Source organism: Lepidochelys olivacea (genome assembly GCF_965140295.1).
Source record: "Lepidochelys olivacea isolate rLepOli2 genome assembly, chromosome: 5".
NCBI classification, from domain to species: Eukaryota; Metazoa; Chordata; order Testudines; family Cheloniidae; genus Lepidochelys; species Lepidochelys olivacea.
The window spans coordinates 21,465,547-21,489,163 of NC_140415.1; the positions used below are offsets into that span (position 1 = coordinate 21,465,547).

Below are 23,617 nucleotides of genomic sequence, written 5' to 3' on the forward strand. Positions count from 1 at the left end.
GTGTATGAGCAAATGTTCAGTCCTGGGAATACATGCTGTGTTGTTCTTAGGTTTTTGTTATGCGAGGTTCTGATCTGTGGCCCTTGGAAAAGGAGCTTTGCAAGCAGCAGGTGTTCAGAATGTTGACAAGTCATCCACTGATGTCAGAGGAAGGAGTAACAATTAACTAACCTCCCCACTGCTGCTCCCAAATGGATAAGGTGATTAGAAAGATGCCAGGTTTGGGCATTAAAATCTGCATGTCTCTTATAGCCCAAACTTTTTTAAAAAGTGAGTAATAGACCAAACCCCATATATTGTTTTGTTTCATTTGTTGCTTAATTTAATTATGCCAAAAGGCATATAGCATCAAAAACATGTGGATTCCTGCAGTAACAAGCAAACTACTAAAACACTAGTTTTGCTGTGTGAATAGATTTAGCCTGCCTTAGAATCAGAATTTTTCTCTGGCAGATCTGGAACAAGAAAACAAAGAAAATTGCAATACTGTTAGGAAGAATAATAGGAGCTATTGGATCTATGTTTTGAAGACAGACTGGCACTGCTTTTCACAAGCCTTGTTGTGTCTGAACCTCCAATCCCTGAAGAAAGAAATCTCTCTTTTTACTGAGAATGATTGTCTAGTGGTGTCCAGATTCTGAAGAATATAAGCATCAGGCAACAAATTTAGGGCCCAATGCTGCAAAATTTGCTAACTGCAACAGATATTTTGATATGGAAAAACTAAGGAAGATCAGACTAAGAGCTCAAGGGAGATCAGTAGCTGAGCTAGTGATCATAAGGAAAGCACTGAGAGGGAACCACTAGTGAGAAGGAAGAGGCATGTAGCCTAACCGATAGTTTCAAATTGAGGAAATACATGCATAGCCGTACTGACATAATTCTGGCATTTTTTAAGATATTGTTAATACATTGTGATATTTTTCCAAGAAGACGTTTGAATTAAATTCACACAATATTTCCATTGCGATTAGCCATTGTGCCCACTTCGATACTTAATTTAAACTACCCAGCAGAATATCTTTTTCTTTCACAAGGGGAAATACTTATTATTTTCTTTCATTTCTTGCTGTTGCACTTCTTGTGTATAATAAAGCTATGTCCCCAGAGTATTACACTCAACTCTGACCCCATCTCTATTCTTATTTGCATGCTCCCAGGTGTCACTCTTACAGTCTTATGGTCACACAGACTGCATTTATGATGAGTTGTGCTGAACACTATTTAAATTCCTCCTCCATGCTCCATGTTTAGGTTAGACAAATACTGGGAAAAGCAGAAGGAAAATTTTTTGCATCTATTTTAAACTTCATTCGATTTCATGGTGTTTATAGATGGTTAATTCATTGCCTGATGAAACTGTGACAACAGAGTTAATTCAAGCAACTGACATTCGAGTTGAATTCAGTAAATACATTTGCAGGGGGGGAATGAAAAGCCAAACATTTTTGAAATGTCAATTTTGGGAAATGATGTTATTTCAAATTGATGTTTGACAAGTTTCTTTCAACTCAGATTAAACTTAGATTTTTGGTTTTGGTTTTGCTCTTGCTCACCAAAATGAAAAATCAGTTAAAAATGAACCTTTCCCACACACTCCTACTTTCAGCCCCTGACCTCTAGTTATAAAAAGGGGAAAATTTGTTTTAATGGGAAAGCAAATTAATGGACTCCCCAATTCTTTCTTTTCCCCTTTATGAGCACACACTGCTGGGATACAAGGGAGAACAGATCTTATGTGAGTCCTTAGTTAAAATAATGCATAAATGTGTTGGTTCCATTGACTTCAGTAGACTTAGTCCTAATTTATGCCAGTGTGGGATCTTTGTCAGGTGCTCAGTCTTTCTTGGACCAAAGAATTCCCTATTTCCAGGCACTGCACATACAAACCTAGGAATTATTAGTAAGAGTGCATCAGTTGATCTCAATCTTTTTATGACAGAACAGAGGGGGGAAAGGTGTCTTCTCTGAGGTGAGAAGCCAAATGTTAGGAACTCTAAAGATCATTATTGTGACAGATATGACAACTTCCTGCAATATCTTTGTATTAAGTTTATGTATCATTGTGGGCCAGGGATTGTATATAATTCCACGGGAGAGAGTGAACACAGCCCTCCAGAAAGTTTTAACAATGGAGGGTGATTGGGCAAATTCACTCAGATTGTAACACATCCAGAGAGCTACCACTTCCTGGAGGGGATTGCATGTACTAGTTCAAAATGGATTCACCAGAGGCCAACAGATGAAGAAAGGACTAATGGATAAAGAGCCTAAGTTTAAGAGCCTTTGTTCTGATCCAGCAAATGGACAGGACCTTCTGCCCAAGGGGAGGGCCCCAGTCCTGGGAAAGTGTCGGAGGGATTGATACCCAGCACTTGTGGAAATATTGAGGTGATCTCTGGTAAGCTTATTAGTACAACAATAGGTTCTTGTATTGTTTTTAATATGTGTTCCCTGTAATGCTTTTCCTTAAAGAATAAATGTGCTTGCTTTGAAAGGATTGTGTGGTACCTTAACTGTGAGCAATTACCCTATTTATAGCTTCTGAGGAGAAGGCAAGGTAAGCCTTTTAAGCGGTCTCACTTGCTGGGGAATTCACAGTGTAGACAAGGAACAGTGCAGCCTGGAAATACCCCAGTCAGGAAGGAAAGCCAGAAGCCTGACTGAGTGCCCTTAGACCACAGAGGGGGAATAGAGGTGCAGTTGCTCTGAACAAGTGACAGATATGATAAAACATTTGCACTTTGCACTTCAGCCATTCATTTGAGGATCTTCATGTGCTTCACAAACATTGTCGCACTTTTACATACAAAGCAACTGAGGCATAGAGCCTTGTCCAGTTGAGGTGAAACATGTCCTTGTTACTGTTTCCTTCGTCCTCCTTCTCTCCCTTCATATGGTTGATCACAGTCCACTGTCGCATCCTGTTGGAATGAGAGCTCTTTGCACAGTACCTAGTAAACAGGGGCATTGGTTTCTTTAGTATAATACCTATAAGAATACTGGAACCATACGGGAAGCCAGTGCAGGCCTTGGAGCACTGATATAAATGATCTCTCTGGTCAACCCAGGAATCAAGCAGGCTACTATTGTCACTGATTAAATCTCAGGTGTGAAATAGGACCTCCTTTGCTTGGTTGTAGTTCTGCAGGGAGAATTCAAGAGAAATCCCGTCTTAGATTCTCTCTCATTCTAGAAGTGGCAAAGTTCTTGGATTCCTACTGTGCTTTGAGGAGGTGGCAGCAGATGGCGTCTTTCATTCATTCTCTTGCAAAACAAAATAAAAGCATTAATAAAAGCAATAATAATGTATTTCATCTCTAACGTAAGCTGATACATTCCAGGAGAAGATGATCTAATAAGTCTTTCCAAGCTCTAACTTCTAGGATTTTTCCCATCATTGTCTGTTTTTCTAATAAAGAGAAAAGCAACGTGTTCCACGCTCTGCACTGGAACAATAGAGAACAGTGTTTGCTGCATGTTTACATACATAATTTTTTTAACATGGTGGGGCTAAGTGAACATAAGAATGGCCCTACTGGGTCAGACCAAAGGTCCATCTAGCCCAGTATCCTGTCTTCCAACAGTGGCCAGTGCCAGGTGCCCCACAGGGAATGAAAAGAACAGGTAATCATCAAGTGATCCATCCCCTGTCGCTCATCTCCAGCTTCTGGCAAACAGAGGCCAGGGACACCATCCCTACCCAACTGGCTTATAGCCGTTGATGGACCCTATCCTCCATGAATTTATCTAGTTCTTTTTTGAACCCCGTTATAGTCTTGGCCTTCACAACATCTTCTGGCAAGGAGTTCCACAGGTTGACTGTTCATTGTGTGAAGAAATACTTCCTTTTATTTGTTTTAAACCTGCTGCCTATTAATTTCATTTGGTGACCCCTAGTTCTTGTGTTATGAGAAGCAGTAAACAACACTTCCTTATCTACTTTCTCTACACCAGTCATGATTTTATAGACCTCAATCATATCTCCCCTTAGCTCTCTTTTCCAAGCTGAAAAGTCTTAATCTTATTAATCTCACCTCATACGGAAGCCGTTCCATACCCCTAATAATTTTTGTTGCCCTTTTCTGAACCTTTTCTAATTCCAATGTATCTTTTATGAGATGGGGTGACCACATCTGCACGCAGTATTCAAGATGTGGGCGTACCATGGATTTACAGAGAGGCAACATGATATTTTCTGTCCTATTATCTATCCCTGTCTGACAATATTGTTCGTTATTATAGTTTCAACCAGTTTGCCCAGTACTGAAGTCAGGCTTACAGGTCTATAATTGCCGGGATCACCTCTGGAGCCCTTTTTAAAAATTGGCGTCACATTAGCTATCCTCCAGTCATTTGGTACAAAAGCTGATTTAAATGATAGGTTACAGACTACCGTTAGTAGTTCTGCAATTTCACATTGAATTCCTTCAGAACTCTTGGGTGAATACCATCTGGTCCTGGTGACTTATTGCTATTTAATTTGTCAATTTGTTCCAAAACCTCCTATAATGATACCTCAATCTGGGACAGTTCCTCAGTTCTGTCACCTAAAAAGAATGGCTCAGGTTTGGGAATCTCCCGCATATCCTCAGCCGTGAAGACAGATGCAAAAAATTTATTTAGTTTCTCTGCAATGGCCTTATCGTCCTTGAGTGCTCCTTTAGCACCTCGATGGTCCAGTGGCCCCACTGGTTGTTTAGCAGGCTTCCTGCTTCTGATGTACTTTAAAAAAAATTGCTTATTACTTTTTGAGTCTTGGGCTAACTGTTCCTCACATTCTTTTTTGGCCTTCCTAATTATATTTTTACACTTCATTTGCCAGTGTTTATGCTCCTTTCTATTTTCCTCACAAGGATTTAACTTTCATTTTTTAAAGGATACCTTGTTGCCTCTCCCTGCTTCTTTTACTTTGTTGTTTAGCCACGGTGGCTCTTTTTTGGTTCTCTTAGTATGTTTTTTAATTTGGGGTATACATTTAAGTTGAGCCTCCATTATGGTGTCTTTAAAAAGTTTCCATGCAACTTGCAGAGATTTCACGTTTGGCGCTGTACCCTTTAATTTCTGTTTTACTAACCTCCTCATTTTTGTGTAGTTCCCCTTTCTGAAATTAAACACTACAGTATTGGGCTGCTGTGGTGTTTTTCCTGCCACAGGAATATTACGTTTAATTATATTATTGTCACTATCACCAAGTGGTCCAGCTATATTCACCTCTTGGACCAGATCCTGTGCTCCACTTAGGACTAAATCAAGAATTGCCTCTCCTCTGGTGGGTTCCAGGACTAGCTGCTCCAAGAGTCAGTCATTTAAGGGGTCAAGAAACTTTACTTCTGCATCCCATCCTCAGGTGACATGTACCCAGTCCATATGAGGATAATTGAAATCCCACAGTATTATTATTGCGTTTTTTATTTTAATAGCCTCTCTAATCTCCCTGAGCATTTCACAGTCACTATCACCATCCTGGTCAGGTGGTCGGGAATACTGTTATATTCTCATTATTAGAGCATGGAATTTCTATCCATAGAGATTTTATGGATTGATTCATAGTTTGATTTTATAGTTTGATTCATTTACAATTTTTACTTCATTTGATTCTACACTTTCTTTCACATATAGTGCCACTCCCCCACCAGCATGACCTGTTCTGTCCTTCCAATATATTTTGTACCCTGGTATTAGTGTATCCCATTGATTACCCTCATTCCACCATGTTTCTGTGATGCCTATTATGTCAATATCCTCATTTAAGACAAGGCACTCTAGTTCACTCATTTTATTATTTAGACTTCTAATATTGGTATATAAGTACTTTCAAAATTTGTCTCCTTTTAGCTATCTGCCATCACATGATGTAGTTGAATTGGACTTTTTTTTATTTGACTGTTTCTGATCAGACCCTACCTATATTTTATCATTTTCCATCCTCTCATCCTCACTAGGACATAGAGATTCTCTATTAATAGATCCTCCCCTAAGGGATGTCTGAACCATGTGTTCCTCTGCACCTGTCGGCTTTCCCCCAGCCCTTAGTTTAAAAACTGCTCTATGACCTTTTTAATGTTAAGTGCCAGCAAATGTGCAGAATTCTCTTTTGGCCAAGGGTATCATAAAGGGCTGCACTCACAGCAGGTGTGCCTCCTTCTTGGTTGGTCTGGGAATTAGCTTTTACCCTGTTGAATCAGCACTCTGATCTCTTAGGGTACATCTACACTGCGATAACTCTCAGCATGGTCCCGGTTGTCCTGGGCCAGCTGACTCAGGCTCACAGGGCTACAAAACTGCAATGTAGTCAGTTGGGTTCAGGCTGGAGTCCAGGCTCTAAGACCCCATGAGTGGGGAAGGTCTGAGAGTCCAGGCTCCAGCCCGAGCCCAAACATTTACATGGTAATTTTTATCCCCGCAGCACAAGCCCCATGAGCCCAAGTCAGTTGACCCAGGCTGTCAGACTGTGTGCTATGGGTTTTTTAATTACCATGTAGTCATATCCTGAGGCACCAATAGTTTCCTCTGGAGAAAGCTGATTGGGGATATGTAGCTAATTAGCTGATCAGGCTGGGAGGGCTTACTAACCAATTAGCCATCAGCTGAGGGGTTTGAAAGAAGGCAACGAGAGAGAAAACCTGGGCTAGCTGAGCCCAGTAAGTGCTGAGATCTCAAGAAAGGGAGACCTCTGTTTCTCTCTGGCCCTGTGGGAAAGGGCTAAAGGGCAAGAAACACGGTAAATACTTTCCTGCGCATGACTGTATTGGTGAAGGGAATATAAACACAGTTGCCACTTACTGGACAGGGTCTGAGATGTTTCTGGGGCATCAGAGGAGGTGGACAGAGCCTGCCCCATTGCCCGCACTGTGGTCAGTCTCTCTTTGCAACTCACAATGCGCCCTCTTCCTGACTTGGTCTTTCAGTCAGGTCCCCTCCCCTTCTAGGGTATCAAAGTCCCACCGAACAAGCTGTCCAGATGCTGCCTCAGACAGCCTTCCGTTCCACTCTAGGTCTTGTGCCACTTCCTAGTGGCTGGTAGGGGAACCTAGTCTCACCCACCACTCCAGGTTCTAGCCTAGGGACCCTATGACTAGCATTCCAGGTCTGTTCAGTCTCAGTGCCTGTTGTTGTTTCCCAGAGCTCCTTGCTACCCCACCTGCTTGCCTCCTGGTCTATCACTGGGTTTACTTCCACAGCATCCTCTGCTCCTCATGGCTACTTCACTTCTCTTGGCCACTTGCCAGACTTTCTAGTCCAGGGGAAGTTCCCAGGGCTTAGTCTTCCATTGGATTTTCTCCTTGTCCCTCACCAACTCCCCTCCCCTCTAGAGACAGATTTCAGGCCCCTTCAGCCACTGCTGCTTCCTATCACTTCCTGGCGACCAGCAGCTCTTTTATCTCTATCTGAGAGGTTTTCCGCGAGACCTCTCCGGGCTGCCGGTCTTCTACCAGGACCTCCTGCGGACCTGGAAACTGTTTTCAATGACCAGGTCCGCGGCGGCCACCGTGGGAGCAGATCTCCTCGCGGAGCCCCTGCTACACAACCCCCAGCTCAGGGTGCAGGTGGCGGAGTCCCGCTCAGTGCGCCAGAATTTGGTCCTGGCGGAAGTCACGAGAGTCGGAGACCTCCTGGACTACGACCAGGGAGACTGGCTGGATCCCCTGACACTCGCTCGGTGCATGTGGCTCTCCAGACCTCATACCCCCTGGCGCGTACTTCAGGAGGTGAAGGCCGCTTTGACGCCCGCTGCTCGGGCTTATCTCAACCGAGTCCTCCGCAAGGGCGCACCCCGCCCACCCTCTACCCCAGGCCCGCCTGACCTTTCAATTGGGCCCCTACCCCGTAGATCCCAACAAACCCCTCACCCTTTCACTGCGAGGCGGCTGCATGAACTGCAGCCGGTCAGCTTCCAAACCATGCCAAGGAAACATCTATACACACTCACGCTTCACACCCTTCACGCCCTCACCCTGGTGTCCCGCCCGGATACAAAGTGGCAGGACCTCCTGCCACCTTTGGAGGGTGAGCAGCCCCGATGGGCCAGCCTGTATTCCACCTTGGTCCCGAGGCCTGTCGGGGACATCAGTTGGTGGCTCCTTCATGGAGCTGTGAGCACGGGCGTGTTTTTGACATGGTTTACCCCCATCCCAGATACTTGCCCTTTTTGCAACGTGAGGGGAACCCTGGCACACGTATATTTAGAGTGTGCCAGGCTGCAGCCCCTTTTCCGGCTCCTCATGAATATTTTATTATGCTTTTGGCTGCACTTTTCCCCTCACCTTTTTATTTACACACTCCCCATCCGTGGCCCCACAAAGTCGCGGGATCTCCAGGTTAACCTCCTCCTAGGCCTAGCTAAAACAGCCATCTATAAAACCAGAGAGAGGAGGTTGGCCAATGAAGCTTCCTGCGACTGTAGGGCCGTTTTCTGATCCTCAGTACATTCACATATCTGGGCGGAGATCCACCAACTCCCTTGATGCCTTCGAGGAAGTCCCCCCCGCTTTAGGCCATCAGGTAACTCAGGAAGGTGGAAGACCATGAGTGTCGAGGAAGCCCCCCCACTCTGGGCCCAGGCAAGCCTGAACACTTCTCTCCCCTGAAGGCTGCTGTGTTATACATTGTGTTTGCTTTTGTTTTGTTGCAGTTTTGTTTGATCTTTTTTGGTGATTTTTTGTAAGTGTGTTATGTAAATAAAATTTTGTCCTGCTTCAAAAAAAAAAAAATCACTTCCCGGCTTTATAATTCTATCCCAGCTCCTCTCCCAGTTGGGCTTCATCTGCAGTTAGGTCTTATCAAGCCCCCGGCTCCTCTCCAGGTACAGCATATGGTTAATTGCCCCTTTCTGGCCAACATTAAACTGGTCAGGACTTGTGTGAGGTGAACACTCCATCCCAGGTAATCATACACAGCTCAGAAAAAGATCAGCTCTGGCCTTTCAGTAATGTTAGTAACATATATTTCTCGTCATCCTCTGTCTCATAGCGTTGTTACATTTGTCATGGTGATGACCATTGTAAAAGTGACAAGGACTACTTTAGAAATCACCTTGAACTAGATTCCGATACCTTTGTGCTGGGTAGCACTGTCCTCGGTGAATAGTCTCATTAACTTCAGTGGGGCTCCCCTCAACAGTCAGGGAATCAGAATCTGTCCCTGCATAACCAGCTTAATAATGATATCAGCACATTCACTTTGTTGTTTGTGTGGTACGATGTTATCTTTGCTTTGTAGTTAGGGTGGTGATGAGATGCTAAAAAACCATTTAGAGCTCCTATTCTCAGCTCCAGACCCTTTGCTCAATGGTTGCTGTTGAGCATAACTCATTCTGTTGCTATTATAACAGCTGGGTTTGCTACTCTTCTCTGTCTTCATCGTTGCAATGCAAATCATGTAGTTTCACTGACAAAGCATATGTTGTTGCCTTTTATTAACACGTAAGCATTAAATATGCATGCATATGCTCTATAATTACCAAGCAGCACTTCACATAAAGAAGTCTGAGTCTTGCAATGTGCACAAGATGAAAATGGCCTAACACGTTTTTCCTTTTGAGTGAATTCATGGCTCCCTTTCAACATCAATTCCTCCTGATATTAGGAATAAATTGGCAGTCAGGGCTCAATCTGGCTGCCATTGAAATCAAGGACTTCAGCTGAATGGTATTGATTTCAGAATGAAAAAGACAATGTGAAAGCTGATTTTATCAGCTTTTGATGGGGAGAGGGGAATCTCAACAAGTTATATACATCAGAAGTTATACTACAGCTTTATGATCTTACCTTTTAGTAAAGTAGTAATATTTTTATCCTTCATACTATTACAATTATAGAGTGGACATCTTTTAATTTTTATGGATCTTTTTCTTTTTCAGAGTGGTTGTATTTTATAAAAGGAATGAGAGGAAAGGTGTACAACAAACTACAAATGTGTTTAGTCCTTGAAGATGTTAGGGCCCCTGGCTGATTATCCACTAGCCCTGGTCTCTTTGGGGGTGGAGAAACTCAGAGTATTATTGTCCATTCTACTATGTAGTATTTTTCTTACAACAGTTTTGTACTGTTTTGATAATAATCATAGAGGACACAATGAAGGACAAAGACCACAAGAAATAATACTTCAAAAAGATTTAAATGACATAACATTATTGTAAATAATGTTGCCCACAACTTCAGCTTCATATTTTTCATGCCAGTAGTTTACAATAATGAAAACAAGAAACCACAAGATGAGAGTGGGATGGAGGCAGAGATGCTTTACAATGAGGGGAGTCCTTTCTTCTATAAAGCCGTTGAGAGGTATGATCTGTTGAACCAGTTGTGCAACAAAGAATCATCATACAACCTTCCCTATGCTGCTATGGCCAAGGTTAGGCAAAATACTCCAGCGAGTTCAAATCTCATGCACTTGAATGTTGTTGCTGGAAATGTTGTAAGGGAAACATCCTCTAAAAACTATTTATTTCTCTTTTAAATACTAATGGAAATAAGTGAGAGAGTGATACTGACTTAATACAATAACTGAACCATTAATCTTCTCTCACTTACCTCTTCTTTGCCTCACTACTTATTTTAAAAAACTAAAACAAGAAACTAGCAGCAGCAAAGACATGCACATGTTTAAACAGAGTAATCCTGTGATTGTGCTGCTGTAGCCCTCATTCTTTTTTCCCCATCCCATTTCCTCCTTGCTTTTGGTAACCCTCCCTTATTGTATCATGTCTCAAACTTAGAATGGGGCAGGTCCACACCTCTCTTTATCTTGTGAGAAGCACCTAGCACACTTCAGGCAACTAGAACATAGTAAGTAACAAATGTGAGATGGAAGATATTAGCATATGTGGTGTGACTGTGAAAATGGGTAGTGACTGCTCCCACAGCAACTTCTGTGAGCAAATGTAACACAGCCCAAAGTGAAAAAAAACATTTGTAATGGGAGAACCATGACACAGTGGTATTTATATGGACATGCTTCTATTCCACAGCAAACTTCTTGAGACCTGAGATATGCTAAGGACTGAGATTATGGGACAGTTTCTTAACCAGTATAAATTGGCAGAGCTCCCTTTACGTCAGCAGAACTCCTCTTTCACTCTAGCTGTGTACCCTGACCTAGGACTGGTATCAACAGTACAGACCTCACCACCACCACAGCAAACATCCTTGCTGGCAGTAGAAGTCAAGGAATGAATGAGCATGCACAGAAAGCCACCTTTCCTCTCCTAGAAGTCTGCTTAGGACAGGGTAAGGGCACTGTGACAGAATATACCAGTGTACACTATTGTAGTAATCCTTGTACAAAGTGTGCCTTGTGACGTATCATTTCAAAACTCACAATTTGCTGGGCATTATTATCCTGGTAAAATATGTTTGGCAACATTGTATGTAAAGTTATAAGATTCCACTGTATGGTGTTACTAAAATACATTCCAAGGCTGGGGAGCGGCCAAGCCAGTTCCTCAGAGGCAAAGGGCAAGCTAGTGCCTCAGGTCAATGGGCCATTATCTGTTAAGTGGCTATTCATTGGGAGGAAAAGGGGCCTGGGCAGAAAATCTACATTTTAGTAAGGACACAGCCTGGGGTTCCCATCCACACAGTCTGCCTGTAGCCATAATCCCTGAAGATGCTTCTCAAAGGTCGGAGACAACTATAAAAAAGACAGGGGAAACACGCCCAGGGACCTCTCCTCTTCTCTCTTTCTCTCTCTCTGTCCATTGATTCATTGCACCAGCAGGAACAAAGGAAGCAGCCATTATATGGAAGAAGGGGTCCTGGCCTAGAAGTTTGGCCACTAACACTATTGAGAGCATGTGGTGAGAAAAACTTTGCTTTGAATTTAACATAGTTTGTTAAGTTGAACATTAGTTGCATTTTATCTTTATTTCTCTTGTAACCATTTCTGACTCTTATGCCTCTTTACTTGTGTTGACTTAAAATCTATCTCTTTGTAATTAATAAACTTGTTTCATCTAAACCAGTGTGCTTGAACGGAAGTGTTTGGGAACCTCCATTTGGGATAACGGGATTTGTGCATATCATTTCTATTAATAAAATGATGGACTTTATATGAGCTTGTATTATCCAGGAAAGGGGTGGGCACATACATTTGTGGGGGGAGATTTGGGGCTGGGAGTGTGTGGGGGTCACCCTGCTGTATAATTCAGTCTGGTAAAAGCCTGGGTGTGACTGCCAAGCTACAAGTGCACACAGACATAATTGGGAGTGATTTACAAGCTAGAGACTGTTTGTGAGCAGTCTAGGTGTGGAGGCAACAACAGCAAAGCAGTGTAAGGGCACCCCAGGTTAGAGGGCAGGAGTGACACACCTACTCACTAGTCTAGATTATACCCAGGGTATGTCACAAGCACATAGATAAAGCAGTGTGTTTTGCCTTTTTCTCCAGGATTGCGAGCATGGCAGCTGTCATGAGTTCTAAATTCAGAGCTGCCCTGCAGAGATCCTCAAAATGTTTGAGACTTTATTTTTGCACTCCTCTCCAACCTAATCAGCTTCCTTCCCAACTGAAGGCCAATCTTGATTCAACAGAGCCCAAGTTCACTATATTTAGCTACATTTAACTATTTTTAATTGTATCCTCTGTAGATGAACTCCACTCTGCTTGCATAAAGCCTGTGTATTTTGGCCAAGGTAGGTGAAGTGTGGAGGATTTGGAAAGGGAATTCCACCTCACCAACCATGCCAACACTGGGCCAATGAGCAAGGCTGCTGCACACCTCCCCACATCCATTGGAGTAACACCAACAGTCACTCCAAGGCAGTTTGAATCTGGGGATCCTTAACATCAGTTAATTAGACAAAGTGTCTAAAATTGGGCATGCAAAATTAGTGGACATTGAAAATGTTGGCTTAAGCTTTTATCTATGGGTAAGGAAGCTGAGATGATCACAGCAATATTCCTGACTCAGGATCCTATTCTCAGCAAGCACATTTGAAGCTTATACATAGTGTACCTTCATGGCCATGTGTTAAAATGGCATTGTGCCAGCTCCCGAGGGGGTATGCCAGTTTTAATAGGACATATGTGCTAAGAAAAGACACATTTAGTAGGGCAGCCTGTCTAATGCTGCAAGTACCAAATCTTCTGCCAAAAGTCCCTTTTATAGAAAACTACAGCCCTGTTTACACGTGATCATGTTGCTCAGTGCCTATGTTCCTAAAGAGTCTACCTCTTCTGGGGAGGAAGGGCAGACAAAGGGGTTGTGGCAAAAAAAAAAAAAAAAAAAAGTGTAGTACCACAGAATGGTCATGAACTCATTCAGAACACATGGGATGACAGGACATCTGTTACACAAAAACACAACCTTGAGGCATGTGCTGTAAAGGCAGGACCATGGTAAACAATGGCTCTGGGATGAGTTTTTTTCATAGAGGAGGCAAGCAGCTGGACCCACAAAATACACGTTGTGCATTTTCCCTGAAAAGTGGAAGACCAGCAGTAGATTCATAATACATACTGACTGGTGAATGATGCCCTTTCAATTTCTTTTCTTTAAAAAACAAACTAAACAAAAAACGCTTTGCACCGATCAATTCTGCATCTGATTCGTGCCACCATTTGTGACCTAACTGTATGTGGGTTGGCGAAAGCAAGATCACCATTGTGTGGGGGTTGATTAAAATTAACAGATCGGCTGGCTCTAAGTCACGAATGAAATACAAAAGTAAATTGACATAAGGGAAACTTGTGCTCATTATGAGACAGAGGCTGGAACCTTTAGCATATCTCTGACAGGCATATATAGAAAACCTATGTATTTTCCTTTTAGGACATCAGCTGCAGTAGTGTAATCAGCTAGCCTAGTAGGGGTGAAGTGATGCTTTTTTTGCCTCTGTCTTCACTAACAAGGACAGCTCCCAGACTGCTGCGCTGGGCATCAAAACATGGGGAGTAGATGGCCAGCCCTCTGTGGAGAAAGAGGTGGTTAGGGACTATTTAGAAAAGCTGGACGTGCACAAGTCCATGGGGCTGGACATGTTGCATCCGAGAGTGCTAAAGGAATTGGCGGCTGTGACTGCAGAGCCATTGGCCATTATCTTTGAAAACTCGTGGCGAACGGGGGAAGTCCCAGATGACTGGAAAAAGGCTAATGTAGTGCCAATCTTTAAAAAAGGGGAAGAAGGAGGATCCTGGGAACTACAGGCCAGTCAGCCTCACCTCAGTCCCCAGAAAAATCATAGAATCATGGAATATCAGGGTTGGAAGGGACCCCAGAAGGTCATCTAGTCCAACCCCCTGCTCAAAGCAGGACCAATTCCCAGTTAAATCATCCCAGCCAGGGCTTTGTCAAGCCTGACCTTAAAAACCTCTAAGGAAGGAGATTCTACCACCTCCCTAGGTAACGCATTCCAGTGTTTCACCACCCTCAGAGTGAAAACGTTTTTCCTAATATCCAATCTAAACCTCCCCCACTGCAACTTGAGACCATTACTCCTCGTTCTGTCATCTGCTACCATTGAGAACAGTCTAGAGCCATCCTCTTTGGAACCCCCTTTCAGGTAGTTGAAAGCAGCTATCAAATCCCCCCTCATTCTTCTCTTCTGCAGACTAAACAATCCCAGCTCCCTCAGCCTCTCCTCATAAGTCATGTGTTCTAGACCCCTAATCATTTTTGTTGCCCTTCGCTGGACTCTCTCCAATTTATCCACATCCTTCTTGTAGTGTGGGGCCCAAAACTGGACACAGTACTCCAGATGAGGCCTCACCAATGTCGAATAGAGGGGAATGATCACGTCCCTCGATCTGCTCGCTATGCCCCTACTTATACATCCCAAAATGCCATTGGCCTTCTTGGCAACAAGGGCACACTGCTGACTCATATCCAGCTTCTCATCCACTGTCACCCCTAGGTCCTTTTCCTCAGAACTGCTGCCTAGCCATTCGGCCCCTAGTCTGTAGCGGTGCATTGGATTCTTCCATCCTAAGTGCAGGACCCTGCACTTATCCTTATTGAACCTCATCAGATTTCTTTTGGCCCAATCCTCCAATTTGTCTAGGTCCTTCTGTATCCTATCCCTCCCCTCCAGCGTATCTATCACTCCTCCCAGTTTAGTATCATCCGCAAATTTGCTGAGAGTGCAATCCACACCATCCTCCAGATCATTTATGAAGATATTGAACAAAACCGGCCCCAGGACCGACCCCTGGGGCACTCCACTTGATACCGGCTGCCAACTAGACATGGAGCCATTGATCACTACCCGTTGAGCCCGACAATCTAGCCAGCTTTCTAATTTTTCTAAGTTTTTAATTTCAGGCTTGACAAAGCCTTGGCTGGGATGATTTAATTGGGGATCGGTCCTGCTTTGAGCAGGGTTTGGACTAGATGACCTCCTGAGGTCCCTTCCAACCCTGATATTCTATGATTCTATGTGGGGGAGGAAGAGAGGAGGAAAAGTGTTCACACAGCTCATGTTTAGCTCTTCAGCCATTATGATGTCATCTGTGTTGGGGCATTTTCCATATATGATGTGGGAGGGAAGATTTATCTTCCTGTTTGCAGCAGATAATGGGAGAGGGGTGCTTGCGTGGTAAAAAGGGGCCGTGGCCAGAGCTTTTCGTTTGGCTTTCTGAATCATCCTCTGACAAGTTCCACATACTCATGCAGCCTAACTTCTATGCATCCTCCGTAGCCAAAAGGATAGGACTCAGATTTTCTATCAAACACAAGAGCCTTGTATGGGAGCACTTAAACATTTCATAATACATACTGCAAATTCAATACTTGCTGGACAACGGCATCAAATAACATCTTCCTTCTAGAAACTGAAGACACAGCAAATAAAATGATTGTTATTATGCTGTATTTTACCACACTCAAAAATACGCCTGATACTATACAGAGAAATATGTGTCCCTGCCTCAAAGAGCTTGCAATTTAAGGCACCAATCCTTCAGTCAGATCGGGGTGAGCACCGGGTCTATGCAAATGTGACTGCAGGTTCAGAGTGTACTTTACACACCATGTGATGAGTGAAGACAACACCCAGTATGGTAGGGATCAGGTGAAAGGACAATATTATAACAATAAAATCACATGGGTGATTCAATTAAAGCAACAGTACAACTAGATGGGTCCACTAAAAGCTTCTGTGACCAATCCCACCATCAGCGCTCGTCTTTGCCCTGATCTTTTGGGTTCTCCTCATGAGTTCACCCACTTTAGCCTCCAGGCAATATTGCTCACTGGGTTTGGATCCGACCTGAGAGGGGATATATGCTCAGGATGCTTTTTTCCTTTCAACGTGTCTCCTTAAAGGTTATGAGGTTCTCTCATCTTTGAGGATTTCTGCATGGAATTATCTGTACATTAGTTGTAACAAAATCAAGATTTATCAAAAATAGACAAAAAATGCAATTCAAGCAAAGGAAACAGTTTGCTTAACGTACCTAGATTTATACTTCTCAAGAGCTGAAAGAGCTCTTGAGGAGCTAAGACAGTCTCAGCTTAGTTACAGACTAAAAAAGAAAAGTGAATGGTTTATGACCCTTCAAATATATATGACCCCTTATGACCCTTCAAATATAATTAAAGGTGCGTGAACCGCAAGTAAAAAACCATCCTGATGGTAGGATGATATGGCCATAATTATATGAAACATTAACAGCATGGGAACAATTTAAAAGGGGTTGAGAAATTTTTCGACAGCCCAAGGGCACCTTTGTACTAGTGCAGTTAACTACACGCGCACAGGTGACATTGTGAGCCCCGGCCGGGTACGGTGTGTGGAGGGAGCTAGCCGTGCGAGGCAGAGTATAGTTGGCCGGGCCCCAATTAGCCATGCTAGAGTACTGGGAAGAAAGATTCGCATAAGCAGAGAACAGTGTCTTATTCTCCATCTCCTCAGGGTGATGACATACTGGAATAAGGCATGTACCTAACAAATCTCCGGCTGCTACAGAATTAGATAGACAAAAGTGGGTAAAATTTGCTATTGAAGCCAATCTTTCCCATATGTTATATGTCATTCGGGCTCGTAACGGGGGAAGCGCTTCCGAGCCAACCCCTACAGGAAATAGCAGGCACAAAAGGCACACAATCATCACAGAATTAGCAGTGATTTGGGCGAGAATCGCCACAAACAAAGTCTCAGGAGTCTCTGGCTGTTGATCTGCTGCCAGTCTTCGTTGGGCCGCGGCGACCAATGCTTTTACTGCTCCCCATGTCATGGGCCGGTTTGGGACACTATGCCTCCTCCGTTTCCGTCCCGTCGTTGTCGACTCGGGGGGCAACGCGGTCTCCTCCAAAGTCAGCTGAAACTCTGGTATGGGATTCGACAGCCCCTGGTGCCATGCCATGTTGTTTAAGTGCCGGTCGCACACACCGAGCTGGAACCCACAACGGTCCTGCAGGGAGAGACACAGCAGCATATCCCCGACCCCAAGTGATTAGAGGTACTGGGCCCAGCCACTGTGGATCGGGCAGCTGATGGTAAAAGACACGCGGTCTTTCCAGTACCTCAGATTTGTGAAAATGCCGATCCGCAGGGGTCTGCTGATCTGCATTCAGTGTTAAATTATTTAAAGTAAACAAGAGGATATGCATTTGTTATTGAATGTCTCCTAAGGTTCGGAGACGCAGCTCCCCTTGTTTTAATTGTTTATCTAGCAAGGTTTTGAGTGTGCGATTGGCACGTTCAACAATGGCTTGGCCCGTGGAATTATAAGGGATTCCGTATTTAAGACGGACGTCCCAGCGGGCACAAAAGGTGGAGAGGGCTGCAGAGCAGTAGGCTGGGGCATTATCTGTTTTAATTTGGCAGGGGCGACCCATAACAGAAAAGCAGGCCAGCAAATGGTGAATAACTTTGTTAGTGGCTTCCCCACGTTGTGGGGTTGCCCAAAGGAAGCCCAAATAAGTATCAATGGAAACATGTAAAAACGAATAGGGGCGGAATTGTGGCACATGAGTAACATCCATTTGCCACAGCTGATTTGCTGCGGTACCTCGGGGGTTAACGGCATAAGAAAAAGTAGGAGCAGCAGCAGCACAGTGGGGGCAGGAACGGGCATGATCAGCAGGAAAGTGAAACTGCCGGGCCAAAACAGAGGCAGACTGATGAAAAAAGGCATGGCTTTCAATGGGGTCAGAAAAAAGGGAATTTACCTGACCACGCAACGCGCAATCAGCGCGTGCATTGCCCTCAGTGAGTGGCCCAGGCAGAGGGGTATGACTGCAAATATGAGCAACAAAGTAAGGGAAATGATGAGTGGCAAGAAGATGCTGCAAAGACAAAAACAGGCGAAGGAGGTCTGCATCAACCTGAGGGGTAATGAGGGCAAGGGGTAAATGATCAATTACCTGATAAACATAATGGGTATCCACAATTAAATTAAAGGGACAATCAGCAAAAAGTTGAAAGGCCAAAATAACAGCAGCCAATTCTGAACGCTGTGCAGAACGCTGAGGCAGTGTAAAACGAGAATGCCAACGAGGGGGGGTCACCCAAATGATAAGTGACTACACCTCGGTGGGGAGAGCCATCAGTAAAAAGAGTGACAGCGGAAACAATGGGTTGAGAGCGGCTAAGATGATGAACAACTAGGGGCACCTTTTGGGTAATGACCAACCGAGGATCTTTTGGAGGATTGTAAGAAATCTCTCCCACATAATCACAAAGAGCAACCTGCCAGGCCAAGGAGGTGTGGCACAAAGAGTCAAATTCAGTACGGGACAAGGGGAGCACAATGGCAACTAAATCAGTGCCAGTGAGTTGCACTGCACGGTGGCGGGCTTTACGAACAAGATCAGATAGGACATCTAAATACGGATAAATATTTCGAGGAGGGGTGGATGAAAGGTATAGCCATTCTATAATAGAGACGGCTGTGTCTGTACGGGGTACAAACAGAGCCGCAGTTGGCGTATGAGGGGTGGCAAGAAGAACCAATCGTAAGGGACGGACCTCTGGGAGTCTGTCCACAAACTGCTGACTCAATGCTGCATTGATTTGTCGAATGCAGGCAGTATGCTTTTCAGTGATGGCAATAACTGCACCCGGTGCCCGGGCTCCACGCAGGAGCTCAAACAACGGCTGCAGCATTGAAGTGGGGAGACGAAAGTAGGGCCGAATCCAATTTAAATGACCCAAAATCTGTTGTAATTTAACAAGGGTTAGGGGTTGAGGTAGAATTAATTCCGGACGAACCGGAGCAGCATAGGTTTGTAAAACCTTATATCCGAGGTAGTGGTAGGGATAAGAGCGTTGGATTTTTTCTGGTGCCACTAACAGGCCATTTTGGCCGAGAATCTGAGATAAAGATTCAAGATGTTGTGCCGTGACCCGGGGACCACTTAGCAAAATGTCATCCATGTAATGGTAGACCTTTAGCGAAGGGTACTGGGCACGGAAAGGGGCAAGGGCCTGATCCACAAAAAGCTGACACAAGGTTGGACTATTTTGCATTCCCTGGGGCAAGACCTTGCACTGATACCTGTGAGAGGGTTGCTGATTATTATATTGTGGCACCGTAAATGCAAATTTTTCGCGATCTTGAGGGCAAAGGGGGATGGTGAAAAAACAATCTTTTAAATCTAACACACAAAGTTGATCGGTTTGAGGAATTAAATTTGGATTTGGTAAGCCAAATTGCAAGGGGCCCATAGGTTGGATGCGTTTATTTATTTCCCTTAAATCATGTAACAGCTGCCAAGCACCCGATTTTTTCTTAATAACGAACACCGGGGTGTTCCAGGGACTAGTGGAGCTCTCCAGTCGCTGTGCTTGCAAATGCTGCTGCACAAGCGAATGAAGCGCTTTTAGCTTTTCTAGAGGGAGGGGCCACTGGTCAATCCATACGGGCTCTAAGGATTGCCATACCAAGGGTAATGCGGAGGGCACGGTGGGTGAGGGAGGGTTTTGGGCCATCAGATGTTAATATCAAGGGTGGTGTCTAACTTTGTAAGTAAATCATGGCCCCAAATATTGAGGTGGACAGAGAGTACAAAAGGGCGGATAGTAGCAAGGGTACGGCCTCCCGGTTTAGAGACTGTGACCCAAGACAAACTGTGGCGCCCGGGTTTACTACCCCCGATCCCCCACAATTCTTTAGAAGGAACCGTAGGCCAACTAACCGGCCACTCCAGATCACGAATCACCGTAACGTCAGCTCCAGTGTCCACCAGCCCTGTAAAAGGAACATCATTTAAGAGAAGTGTTAACTGAGGTTTCGAGGGGCGGACTGACATTGTCAGAGCAACAAGTGGAGAAGACGCACTGTGAGACGGCGAGTGAGACAACGTCTATCCAAAGCCGCCTCCGCCCCAAGTTCGATCCTCGGCAGCTGGCACCTGATAGGGGACTAAAATCAATTGTGCAATTGACCGTCCACGCGGGAGCGACTGTGGAAGATGAGTCCACACCTGAACCTTAATAATGCCAGTGTAATCAGCATCAATGACCCCTGGAATGACAAAAAAGCCCTGTTTCCCAGCATGTGAGCGAGGGAGAACAAGACCTACAAAGCCGGCAGGGAGAGGTCCCGTCACCTGTGTAGGTATGGCACAGACCTCCCCTGGCAGCCGAAAGTCTGTGTCCTCCTGCATGATCAAATCAAGCCCTGCACTTCCAGCAGTCGCCGCCCTCATAGAGTCTACGGATTTTAAGGCAGAGGAGCGGTTGTCTGAGTGGGAAACACCCCCGTTTGGCCCTGGGTTCGGGGGGGACCCGTCGCGCGGTTTCCTGACCCGCTACGACACTGATTAGCCTAGTGATAACCTTTCCCACACTTGGGGCACTTCTTGGAGGGTCGGGCTGGTGCCTTAGATGAGCGGCACTCCCGCTGAAAATGACCCTCCTTACCACAGCGGTAACAACGCTTCCCCTCCTTCCCAGTTTTTCTCAGGGCGGCAGCCAGAACTCCAGCCTTGTGGGCTTGTGTGCCAATGTTCTGGCACGCCCGCAGCATGTCTGAGAGCTCTGAAATACCAGAGGCTTGCGCTGCCTGGAGAGCACGGCGGCAATCCTCGTTTGCATTTTCAACTGACAATTTTAACAGGAGCTCGTGAGCTGCCTCAGTGTTATCCACCTGTCGGAGGATAGCCTCATGCAATCTGTTGGTAAAATCCAAAAAGGACTCTGAGGCACCCTGACAGATACTGACAAAGCTTTTGGTAGGCTTGCCTGAATCCGGGACCTTCTTGAAAGCATGCTGGGCACAGGTGGAAATAATGGGGAAGACGGCCTGAGGGAGTTGAGACTGCATCTCAATAGTAGCAAACGGGCCCTCCCCTGCCAAATGCTCATAAATGATACCCTGCTCTCTATGTACCTGAGCTTGGCGTTCTGCCATCTGCCGATACTCACTAATCCAAATAACATACTGACTGGGTGATAACATCATGCGCAGCAGCGTTTTCCAATCCTCAGGGATTAGGGAGTACCCAGTACCTATCCCTTCAATGAGACCACGCACAAAGGTGCTAGTCAGGCCAAACTCACGAATTGCTTTCTTTACCTCTCTAACCACCGAGTATGGCAAAGTGGTCCAGGTGCCCACGGGGTTGCCCTGGTCATCATTCTGCCAGGTCACCGGGCAAACTGAGACCAGATCAGCCAGCTCCTCCGCTGTGAGATCTGATCGAGCTTTCGCTGCGTGAACCATTTGTTGCACCAGCGAAAGCTTCTGAGCAGATACAGATGACCCTCCGGGGGGCCCCGGAGCGTGGGGCCCCACGGACGGAGGGTGATCACACACTGGCTCCGGTGGGGAAGGCAAGGGAGGCGGTGGTAATGAAGACACTGGGGGCAAAGCAGGGAGAGGGGGGGCTGTGGGTATGGGAGAGGGTCTTTCCGAAGCAACACGCTGGGTTGCATCAGTAGAAAGGGGGGAGAGCTGCAACGGGGATGGCTACAGGAGCCGACGGGCGTGGCGAGATCACCAGCCTCGTGAAAGAGGGCCTATCCGAGGTGACTCGAAGTATCGCGTCGCGACAGAGGTGCCAGGCATGTAAAGCCTGCACGGGCGCCCGAGGCTCTTCGTGCAATGTCTGGCCCAATCGCTCCCAGTCTGCTAGCTTAAGGCTTCCGGCTTCAGGATACCACGGGCACTGGGCACGCACCTCCTGTAGCAGGAGAGTAAGTGCTCGAGCGGGGCAGTCATGCTGAGCCTTACGCAGCAAATACTGCAGCTCATTGCGGTGTTGCACTTGCAAAGCAGAGAGGGAGCTTCCCATACTTACCACAATGAAAAATACTCACCGGGATCCACGAAGCGGATGAGTGACGCGTCTGAAACCCTTGCCGGGCGAGGTGAGTGCTGAGTGCCCCACGTTGGGCACCAGTTGTGGCGGTTCAATGATGAGACAGAACACAGCTTTATGCAAGCAAGCAGGCTGGTCAGCTGAGATGGGCTGTTCTGCCCCCCCGCCTTCCACCTTCTCCTTTTATTATATTTCTCCCCCCTAAGCATTACACACTGCTACCACAAAAAGATACACAAAGGAATGTATGACGTTGATTAATATACTTATTTACCATCCTTTATCTACTACAATCCTGGTTCTCAGGCCTTGAGCCCAGGCTAAGAAAGCTTCCCACAGTTGCTGTCCCAACAATCAAGTTCTCATGGTTCATATCTAGCCCTTGTCCTTGGATAGAGCAATGTGTGCATTGCTTCTACAAAACAGTCAGGGTGTGCCCCGCCTGCTTCCAGGTGGAATAGCTAAACATGAACCCTTCACACAGGGACTAAATTTGGAGTGACTCGACCAGGTCATTCTCTTTAGTCCTGCAGTCAGTCCTATTGAACCGTGTTATGGTGAGCAGGCAGGCGATACAGATTGCTAGCAGTCCTATTGCATCATCTTCTGCCGGGCAGCCATGAGATGTGGATGGCATGCAGTCCTTCTGCACCGTCTGCTGCCAGCCAAAGATGTAAAAGATAGCTGGAGTGGATCAAAACAAGAAATAGACCAGATTTGTTTTGTACTCATTTGCTTCCCCCCCCCCCGCCTCCCCCGTCTAGGGGACTCATTCCTCTAGGTCACACTGCAGCCACTCACAGAGAAGGTGCCGCAAGGTAAATCTAGCCATGTATCAATCAGAGGCCAGACTAACCTCATTGTTCCAATAAGAACAATAACTTAGGTGCACCATTTCTTATTGGAACCCTCCGTGAAGTCCTGCCTGAAATACTCCTTGATGTAAAGACACCCCCTTTGTTGATTTTAGCTCCCTGAAGCCAACCCTGTAAGCCATGTTGTCAGTCGCCCCTCCCTCCGTCAGAGCAACGGCAGACAATCGTTCTGCGCCTTTTTTCTGTGCGGACGCCATACCAAGGCAAGCATGGAGGCCGCTCAGCTCACTTTGGCAATTAGGAGCACATTAAACACCACACGCATTATCCAGCAGTATATGCAGCACCAGAACCTGGCAAAGCGATACCGGGCGAGGAGGCGACGTCAGCACGGTCACGTGAGTGATCAGGACATGGACACAGATTTCTCTGAAAGCATGGGCCCTGCCAATGCATGCATCATGGTGCTAATGGGGCAGGTTCATGCTGTGGAACGCCGATTCTGGGCTTGGGAAACAAGCACAGACTGGTGGGACCGCATAATGTTGCAGGTCTGGGACGATTCCCAGTGGCTGCGAAACTTTCGCATGCATAG

At 45.6% G+C, this 23,617-nt stretch overlaps 1 protein-coding gene across 1 annotated transcript; it reads right to left on the reverse strand.

Annotated features, from left to right (window-relative positions):
* Positions 1-2,782: 2,782 nt before the first annotated feature.
* LOC311521339 (uncharacterized protein) lies at positions 2,783-22,262 on the reverse strand (the record flags this gene model as incomplete). The annotated part of the gene is made up of 5 exons (XM_084629620.1): positions 22,206-22,262; positions 20,081-20,133; positions 16,884-17,352; positions 15,717-15,771; positions 2,783-2,954 (listed from the first exon to the last, which is right to left on the reverse strand). The coding sequence occupies exons 3-5, from the start codon at positions 17,302-17,304 to the stop codon at positions 2,783-2,785; spliced, it is 648 nt and encodes a 215-aa protein (XP_084485746.1). The 5' UTR covers positions 17,305-17,352; positions 20,081-20,133; positions 22,206-22,262.
* Between the last annotated feature and the right edge of the window lie 1,355 nt (positions 22,263-23,617).